This window comes from Manis javanica, chromosome 18, assembly GCF_040802235.1.
Source record: "Manis javanica isolate MJ-LG chromosome 18, MJ_LKY, whole genome shotgun sequence".
NCBI lineage: Eukaryota > Metazoa > Chordata > Mammalia > Pholidota > Manidae > Manis > Manis javanica.
In genome coordinates, this window is record NC_133173.1 from 14,614,663 (window position 1) to 14,624,703 (window position 10,041).

The following is a 10,041-nucleotide window of genomic DNA, read 5'->3' on the forward strand; positions in this document are numbered from 1 at the left end:
AAATAGGCAAGAAAAAGAAATGAAAAGCAGCAGAATTGGAGAAGTAAAACTGTATGTACAAATGACATGATTTTACATACAGAAAATCAGAAAGCCTCCACCAAAAAACTATGATCTAATCAATGAATTCAGTAAAGTTTCAGGATACAAAATTCACATGAAAGTTCAGTAGAATTTCTATATACTAACAATTACCTGATAAAGAAATAAAGAAAATTATTCACAATAGCATCAAGAACAATAAAATACTAAGGAATAAATTTAACCAAGGAGTTTAAAAATCTCTATACTGAAAAGTATAAGACACTGATGAAAGATATCAAAGAAGATACAAATAAGTGGAAAAGTATCTCATGTTCATGTATTGGAAGATTTAATTTTGTCAAAATTTCTATATTACTCAAAGAAATCTATAGACTCAATGTTATTCCTATCAAAATTTCAGTGGCATTTTTTGTAGAACTAGAAAAAAGAATCCTAAAATTTATACGGAAGAACAAAAATCTCTGAATAGCCAAAGCTATCTCAAGAAAGAACAAAGCAGGGGGAATCACAGTTCCCAAATTCAAACTGCATTATAAAGCTATAGTCATCAAAATAGCATGGTAATGGCATTCAAAAACAGACACAGACCAAAGGAATCGAATGGAGAGCCAAGAAATAAACCCAGGTATACATGGTCCAGTAAAATGGACAAGGGAGCCAGAAATATACTCAATGTAGAAAAGGCAGTGTCCTCAAACATGCTGGGAAAATGGGATATTAACAGGTAAAAAAAGTGAAAATAAACCCCTATCTTATACCTCTCACAAAAACTAACTTGAGATGGATTAAAGACTTGCACATAGACTGAACAACATAAAACTCCTAGAAGAAAACAGGGAAAAGCTCCGTGACATTGGTCTTAGAGATACTTTTGGAATATGACATCAAAAGCACAAGCAAAAAGCAAGTATAAACAAGTGGAACATCAAACTGAAAAGCTGCCACACAGCAAAAATATAAAATAATAAAAAAAAATAAAGGACAACCTATGGAATGGGAGAAAATATTTGCAAGTCATATATCTGAAAAGGGATTCATATCTAAAATATATAAAGAACTTACTCATAAAACTCAATAGCAAAAATAAATCAATTGAAAAATGGGTAAAGGACTTGAATAGACATTTTTATAAAGAGGTTATGAATAGTCAACAGATAAATCAAAGGTGCTCAACATCACTAATCCTTAGGGAAATGCAAATCAAAACCATAATGAGATATCACCTCATACCTGTTACAGTGGCTATTATCAAAAAGAGATCACAAATACTGGTGAGGATGTGGAGAAAAGGAAATCCTTGTACAGTGTTGGTGAGAATGTAAACTGGTACAAAAACTACGGAAAACAGTATGGAGATTCCTCAAAAAAGTTAAAAATAGAACCACCAAATGATCGAGCAATTCCACTTCTGGAAATATATCCAAAATAAACAAAAACATTCCATTGAAGAGGTATCTGCACCCCAAGTTCACTGCAACATTATTTATAACAGCCAAGACATGGAAACAACCTAAGTGCCTATCTACAGATGAATGGATAAAGTGACACACACACACAACAGAATGGTATTCAACCATAAAAAAAAGAAGGAAATCCTGTCATTTGTAGTAACATGAATAACATGGATGGACCTTGAGGGCATTACACTAAGTGAAGTAAGTCAGACAAAGAAAGACACTTATATTGAGAATCTAAAAAATAAAAAATAAAGAAAAAATCCAAACTAGAAAAAGAGATCAGATTTGAGGTTCCCAGAGGCAGGAACCCAGAGAGGGGCAATTGGAAGAAGGTAGTTAAAAGGAAGAAACTTCAATAAAAAGTACTAAGGATGTAATGTACAACATGACAACTATAGCTAAACTGCTGTATGGTATATATGAAAGTTGAGAGTAAATCATTTCATAATATATGTAAGCCAAATCATTATGCTATACATCTGAAACTTACACAGTTCAGTATGTCAATTCTCTCTCAATAAAACTGGGAGAAAAAAAGAAAAATGTTAAAATCCCCTCTGTGAGCCATCTTTTCAGGGCCCATTTCATTCTCTCAAACACACAGTCTTCACAAGTAGCACAGACGCAGTTTACAGGACTGCTCTCCTGAGGGGCTGTGGCAGGACCGTGGCGGGGCAGTCCTGCTCTGGGAAGCCCTGGGGCCTCCACTCAGTCTCTGCAGCCTGGCCTCCCAGAGTAAACCCCGAGCATCACTTGTCTGATGAGATGATTCCCCAGGCTTCCACAACATTAAGCACTATAGTTCAACTAAAAGGACCGAAGACTGCTGAACAAATCTATTTCTTTAAATCATTAACTCCAGAAGACAATAAGAATGTAATAGGTAGAAAATGAGCTTCATGTTATCTCCTATGTCCCCTTCACAGAACAATTGGAGCCACATTATGCAGACTGATCAGTGAGGCTATGATGCTTACGTAACTCTCTGTTCTTCACCTGCTGGGGAAACCTTGGGCACAAGCCCCAGGAAGGCACCCTGGACACGGACACCTCCGTCTCCTCCAACGCTGTCCCACACCTTTTAATTCTGACCAACCCCCAAATTTAAAAAAAAGAGGAATCAATTTTCCTTCACAGAAGAAATTATTTTATTCCATTTGAAAAAAAAAGAACGGATACAGATATTCATTCCTTGCCAGGCAAGTCACTTTCCCACGGGAATGAGGCCTTCCCGGGCGCCGAGTTAACGGTGACGAATGTTAGACAATCCTGTGGTGCTCACAGGCAGTGAGCACAAACACTGGGCTAGAAAAGCATTCACATGATCAAAATATTTCCTACAGCAAAAATTCACAAATTCCAGAAGACCGCTTTGGTACTGAACACATTCAATTTTTAAAATACTTTAAATTTACTAACTGAACCAAAGGCAGATCATTTTCCACACAACTGAGATGAGAAACTGGAAACCCACCTCAAGTGCTCTTTTGTCACTATTGCCTCTGACATGATGAGATTTCCTTAGTTTTCTCTAGGCCTAATGAGTCAAATGCCATAAACCATGCCCAAGCTCATTATGTGGGCAGCGTTTTCCTCCCAGGAGACAGACCTCTCAGAGAGGGAGCCCCCGGCCCCCGCAGCCCACTTCCATTCCTCCCCGGTAGGGGGCAGGCTCCTGCCAAAGCAGGCTCTCACCGTCATCTCCCGCACCCCACCTGCCCCACCTGCCCCACCTTCAGGGCCTCGGAGACCACCGTTCCTGCCGGAGAGCCTCCGCATTTGGCACCACGATTGCTTTGTGATGGGAGGAGAAGGGCAGATGGCAGGTGAACAAGTATCAGGCCCAGCTTTTTATGGCCCTTCACAGCAAGGGTCACCTCTAGGCCCTCCATGACATGTTTAGTCTTTTAACACTATGAGCTACATCGTAAACAGAGTGATAATCACCCAAAGAAAACACGGAGCCCCATTCCCGGCTGTGGCTCTACAATGCCTAAGAACAGAGTTCACCCCGCACCACCCCACAGCACCAGGGCTGCTGCTCTCGGCCACGCTGGACAGGTGACGATTCTGCCTTAGAAGTGTCACACGTTGGGACCTCCTGTGCTCCGGACAGTGGCCAGCAAGAACTCCTCCCAAGAAAGCGGACTTTGGGAATCCATTCAGCGACTGCTGTGCGGGTGTCCTTCGGGTGAAACTGGGTGACAGCAACCTCAAGCTCCGGCCACACCAGGCAGCAGCTTAAAAGAGGTCTGCATGTCAAACAAACTAAAAAGCTCTAAAAGTACAAGGAACAGAACTGCTGTTTACTTAAATTAGTAATTTACTTACTATTTACTTAATATTGTGGCAATTGCATTTAGGGATTTTTCAAATCCAAAGTGACAAAAAGGCTGACTAGTGGGGCAAATATGAAATAGGGCTTGTTCTGACTGTAAACTGTCATACTCTATAAAACGGTGACGTTCACCACTACTGGGGAGCCCCTCTGCCAGGGAGACCCTGCAAACAGCCAGGTCATCAAAGCCAACCCCAGGGGCTCCGATGCTGCAGGTCCTTTTGCCAAAGCCACCCCACTCCCTCCACGCACATACAACTCGGGGACCCACGCGGCGCAACTGGGAAGATATTCGCAGCCAGTTCCACTAACTCCTTTCGAGAACTGGCATCTGTCATGTGTAAATGTCTCTCTCGCCGCACCTCTCCGGATGTAGGAGGCTAAGGGTGCTGCTGTTTTGGCTACCCAAGCCTTAGATTAGGCAAGGCTATTCCCCAGGGTGTGTTACTGAGAACACAATGGCGGCTTCCCAAGTGTGACCGTATGACATGGAAGAAGAAATGTAGCACCACAGGATATGGCCAATGTCTGCTGAGGCACATCGGCAACCCGGCTGCTAATGCTGGCCTGACTCTGCTAGTTCCCTGCCCGGAACGTCTGACTGAACTGGCTGTCTAAAGAGGGGATGGTTGGCACTGGAATCGCTAATTTGGGGGCTTGCCCTGGAACTGCACTCACTGCCATTGAGCCATTGGGGACAGCAGTTATGTTTAAGTTATTAGAGATCCCACCAGTAGCTTGTATTTTAAAATAGACCAAATAAAACACTGGTAAAACAATCCCAATTAGAAGCATGATAAAAACAACATTCCACCACTGAATTCCACAGTCAGCCCCATTTGCCGGTGCCTTCGGAGGAGCCAGGAGCAGCGGCTGACTGCAGGTCTCTACGCAGTAACTGTCACTTAAAAAGATTTCTGACTGTGCTGCATGCTCAATATTCTGGTCAATGCCCTTAAAGAAATTCATCAGTTGGCTGGATGGGGCAGCAGCACCTACAGCTGCTCTGTCTGGGTCTGGCTGTTCCTCGAAGGTCACTCTCGTCTCTGAGGTTGGGCTCAGGAGGGGCCTGAGTTCTCTGTTGGTCTCTGTTAGAATCCCATGGTTTTTCACTGGAATTTTAATAGATTTCAAAGCATATAAGTCTTGTTCTCTGATGAAGTTGTTGACTTTCTTTATATCTGCAACCTAGGAAAGTCATGAAGACAAACATCATGAAATATGCAAACTCCTTAGAACTAATATCCAAAAAGTGGGTCTTAACCTTTTTGGATGAAAGTCCAAGCCCACCCCATCTAATCTGATGAACACTGGAAAACTGTACCTATAAACAAAATTAGTTTAAGCTGAATAACTTTGTTTTTGGCTTTAACCTGGCTTTAATGTATAGCTTAATCACTCAAATTTTCCTATAGATTTACAAGTTTGAATGATTTCCGATCAGTTTTGGAAAAGATCTGTTTAAAGTAACTGCAACAAAATGCTTTCGGGTGAAACACAATCATGGTACTAAAAAAGAACGCTGTAAGCCCTTTCTACTCTTTTCACATTTAAGGCAATGGTGCCCCCATCTGGCTGACTTCACTCCCACATCAGAACCCAAGTCAGTAGCTGCAGTAAATATTAGCAATTACCAAAGCAAGCCTCAGCTAGCCTGACACTTAGAACTTAGTTGACCTGTAATATGTTAGCGGGCGTGCCCTCAGATTCTACCATGTTTTCTTTCCCAGGAGTACTGTATGGCATATAGACCTTCTTAAATAAAAGGAACAAGAGTTAATACACTTTAAGGATTTCGCATTTCTTACGATAGAAAATGTAAGGAACAACAATTCAAGTTGGAGACTATGGGCTGAAATCTATTCCAATGTCAGGACTCAGGGAGAAAGGGACACCAGTGTGAGTATTATTATAAAGTAACAAAGTCCCTGACAAACTCCTATCATCAAATCTTAAGATCTAAGATGGAGTGGGGGTAGGGTGGGTAGATGTAAGTCAAAGAAACCCTCCTTCAAATTAATGTTTGAAAACTTACTGAAAAAAGCATCAGAAGTGGACTTTAAGGTTTGACTCCTAAGTCCACTTAAAGTGTAAATACGGCCAACCTTTAGAGATACAGCCTTATTCAAATCACCCATCTCCATTATTTTAATTATTTAGCAACTGTTTTTTATCATCTAATTAAATTGGGGTGGGGAACATTTTTAATTTATTATGTCCTCAAATGAAAGAATAAGGTGCTTTAGACCTTTGTCTTTGCTCTTAATAAACTACCTCAAATTTACTTAAACAGGCAAACTGATCCCTTATCAGAGGCATTATATAATTTCCCTGGATTGATTAGACATCACCATGCCAAGTAGCCCACTGCATCTATTCAGGTCTTTGTAGGATAGGGTTCATTTTTTAGCCTATGTTCCATAAACCATACAGTTTGCCTACTGATTGTAACAGCCACATGAACCTCAGTACAATTTAGAGGCCATTATGTGTCCCAGAGGCCTGTTTATTTCCCTGGGAAACATAACACTCCACAGGTGTTTAGCCATTTGCACCTCATTAGATAAGTGAGAGACACTTTGAGGAAAAGACTTTTAAAATAAGTTGGTTAGATAGCCTTAGAGAAGGCCATGGATGGTTGTAGCACAAGGTTAGCAAAATGAATTAATTTCAATCCATGAGAAAATGCAGCAATTCCATAAATACGTTCCTACTTACTTTGCCATTGTTAATCACTCTGAATGCTAAAAACATAATTAAAGAGAGAAACAGGGTTATACAGATAGACAGCATTTAAAGGCTAAATCATGCAACTCTAAAAGAGCAGGTAAAACTTTATCCATCAAATAAATTACAACCCGCGAGAAAGGGTCAGAAAAAGAGAAGTAGCCCCAAAATTAGTAAGCATACCAAACAAATCTTGGATAAATTCTGCCTGGCATCTGACTGCATTAGGTGTTACATAAAATGTGCTCAAGTGGAAGTACTCTGCAGAGAGGAACTGCCCCATCACTTGAGATTCATATCCCTCACTCTTTGTGACCCCAACGTTCAGCACTGGAAGTACTTCCTCCTGCCTTCCATCTCTGGCTAGACAGGAGAGTCCTTTATGGCTACAGCAGGCCTCTCCCAACCACCTCTGGGGGTCAGGAAGGGGCGCCAAGGCCCCCACTCTCTTCAGTGAGTTCCTCTGTTCCTCCCGATGCACAGGAGCCGGGGGCAGACGGCACCTTCACCTGCAGGGTTTCTTACTTTGCAGCCATACTGAAGGGCGAGCTTGTTGAGGCTGTCCTCCCGGGCCACCTCCCGCTGCAGCAGCACCACATCCACTGCTCCTGGCTGGTGAGGGCGGTGGGCACCCTTCTTCTGGCGCTCCTTGCCACGGGGCCGCAGGGCCACCTGGTGGGACTCTTCCTCAGAGGAGTCCCCCGAGTCCCCACCACCATTCTCAAACATGTAAACACGGCTGGTCGGAGTCCTACAGACAGTGGCTGGGCCCTGGAAGGTCTTGGTTAACACTTCCTTTGGCCTCATTTTCTTTACTGAAAACCAAACTCAGGGTTAATTCCACACAAGGCATATTCATTCCTCTGTGGCTACATTAAACGTCTTGGTGTTAGAAATTAATTCTTTCCCTAAATATTGTAAATGATCAACAACTACTATTAGCACAAAAAAGAATGTGCTTCTGCTGATGGGAGATGGAGGGTGAAAGGCAAATAAAATAACCATTTTTTTGTTCTAATTGCATGCTTTTTGCAAAAGAATCCCTCTTCTACTCCCCTTACTCCTCATCCATAGCTGTGTCTTCCCAAAACCTACATATGTAGAGAAATAACTCCTCTTGTCTCAGAGTAGCAAAAGCAGCTGCTAGGATCCTTGCAGTGAAAGCTAAGGGCTGTTCCCAGCTTCCTTGCACTGAGAATCTTAACTCAGAACCTTTGTACAAAATTCTTGTTCAATACTTCACACATTCCAAAGTACCTTCCCCAAGAATGTCAAGCCTAGGGACACTTGCTTAGAAGAACTATGAGAATAAGATATTCCGGTTTTGAAACAGCTTGAATTATACAACATGTGGGGCAAGTCAGGGGCAAAATTCCTGTTAAACTAAGAAATTGTCAAGTTTCTAACAGGTCCCTTTGCCTTCATTATATCCCAGGTCTGGTTTTTGTTTTCACTTCTAGTCAAGGGCTGAAGCCACCATACCTTCTCTCTCTCCTCTCCAAATTGTTCCAGTGAGTCCAGAAATTACATCTCAAACACGGGGAGTGACAGCCTCACACTGAGCTGACATCTTGACCACTCGGGAACAGCCCGTAGCGCCAGGGCGACCCCACCCGCCCTCGGAGGCCGTGGCACGGGCCCCCTCCACCCCCGGCCCCCTAGAGTCCCTGCCTGCAGGATGCCCCGGCTCCCAGGCCTCAGTTTCCCTCAGAGCCCATCCCGTGAACGGGGTTGGGGTAGGGGTGTGAGTGACGAAACAAGAGCTGATTGAAAAAAAAAGGACAAACCAGGGAACAGCCGGCCCCTACGCTTAGATGGGCGGGGCCGCAACTTCCCACAAAGGCAAGACTTCCGACCTCTGACCTCCAACCCCGGCAACCTCTGGCCAGCCCTCACAGTCTTGGTCGCCACCCCTCCAGCCGCAGGAGACCCAGGAGTGGCGGCCTCCCTCGCAGCCGACCAGCGGGGCCCTCGGCCACCGCCTGCAGGTTACCTCGGTACCTCTGCCCCCGGATACCCGGCGACCCGTCGCCGCCGCCGCTGCCGGGCCTGCCGATTGGCTGCGAAAGTCAGCAGGTCTCCGCGGGGCGGGGACTGAGAGGCAGCCAGTGAAACCCGCGGTGGGCGGGCACTGGGATATGCCGGGACTGAGAGGTCAAGACCGGACCAATTAGGAGCGCGGTCCGGGGCCTGGAGGCGGGGAGGGGCGTGGCCTAGATGCGGGGCGGGGGCGGAGCCTGGGGGCGGGGGCGGCTTCCTCTGACTTGATACTCTCACCGCCCGCCTGCCACGGCTGTACCCACTGGTCAGGGCTGCAGTATTTTCCTCTGCTCTATGCCGTAAAACACTTCAGCATCTCCCTCCCAGCTTTCTGCTGGGCCTCAATGTTCTCACCTGAGAAAGAGGGCCTTTGCCTCGCCCTGTGCGTCAATGGTCTGGAAAGAGGAAGCGGATTCCCAGTAGGGTGGGTGGCGCCGGCCCGGGCCAGCGGAGAAAGGCCCCCTCTGACTTGGCCTAGTCCGAGAAGGGTCTCCGTATTCCTAGCCTTTGCCTGCTGGGACCACAGAAGGCCTTTGCTCCGCCCCGCCCCGCCCATGAGGTTAGAAAATTCCAACGTTGTAAAACATTGAACCACAACAACAGGGAACAACAACAACAACAATTACCAAATGTCAGATGGCGGAGGACTCCTCAAACTTAAAAGTGATGGATGGACTCTCTCGCACACTAAAGCACAATCGTTTAAAACCTCAACCCAAGAAAGGAAACCAAAATTAAAAGCCAAACAATCATTCGGGGAAAACGAATCAACAAACACACAAAAGATCAAAATCTTTTGAGAGACCTCATCACATCAAGACCCCAGTACATTACTGGGTGGAGAGCATGAGCAGATAATTCACCAAAGAATACAAATGATTAACTGGGAAAAAAAAAAAATGAAACCTCAGTAACAATCAAAGAACAAAGCAAAAGAATTAAAGATCTCAGAAACCCCTTTTATGGCTTTCTGTCCCACTTAGAATAAAAGTCAAATTCTTTCATGTTGCCAAATTTCAGGTTGGTGTGAGGGCTCTGATGCATTCTCTGCCATTCCACCCATTCCTTTCAGTCATGGCCCACTTTTGTCTGCCCTTTAAATATCTCCCACTTCTGGCCCTTGGCAGGGATATCCTTCTTGAAGCTGCTGGCATGGCTGGACCTTCTTACTCTTAGGCCTCTGGTAAGTCACTTTCTCAGTGGGGCTTTCCTTGTCCACCTTATATATGTCAGTACTCTCTCCGTCTGTTGCATCATTGTTCCTTCCCTGCACTTCCCGGGGCAATGTTTTATGGCCAGAATCCACTTGCTGCTAATCATCATCTCCAAGTCTGTTTTGCTCACCATTCCCAGTGTACGTCTCGATGCCTGCACTCAGTGGTGTTTATTAAATAGTTGTTCCATAGGACAGACACTAGGTGACCTGACCCAGGT

At 44.6% G+C, this 10,041-nt stretch overlaps 1 protein-coding gene across 4 annotated transcripts; it reads right to left on the reverse strand.

Moving 5' to 3' along the window:
- Positions 1 to 2,609: 2,609 nt before the first annotated feature.
- LYSMD4 (LysM domain containing 4) lies at positions 2,610 to 8,635 on the reverse strand. 4 transcript variants are annotated; one of them, XM_017642507.3, is made up of 3 exons: positions 8,561 to 8,635; positions 7,093 to 7,382; positions 2,611 to 5,028 (listed from the first exon to the last, which is right to left on the reverse strand). In XM_017642507.3, the coding sequence occupies exons 2-3, from the start codon at positions 7,372 to 7,374 to the stop codon at positions 4,417 to 4,419; spliced, it is 894 nt and encodes a 297-aa protein (XP_017497996.1). In that variant the 5' UTR covers positions 7,375 to 7,382; positions 8,561 to 8,635; the 3' UTR covers positions 2,611 to 4,416. The 4 variants fall into 4 exon arrangements, with proteins under 4 accessions (XP_073083142.1, XP_017497996.1, XP_017497995.1 ...); XM_017642506.3 differs by having other exon boundaries at positions 8,355 to 8,618; XM_017642505.3 differs by having other exon boundaries at positions 8,050 to 8,618.
- Between the last annotated feature and the right edge of the window lie 1,406 nt (positions 8,636 to 10,041).

Coding starts and splice junctions, on each gene's coding strand:
- LYSMD4 (XM_017642507.3), bottom strand. CDS start 7,374: ATGAGGCCAAAGGAAGTGTTAACCAAGACCTTCCAGGGCCCAGCCACT. Junction 5,029..7,092: donor CCCTTCAGTATGGCTGCAAA/GTAAGAAACCCT, acceptor TGACTTTCCTAG/GTTGCAGATATAAAGAAAGT.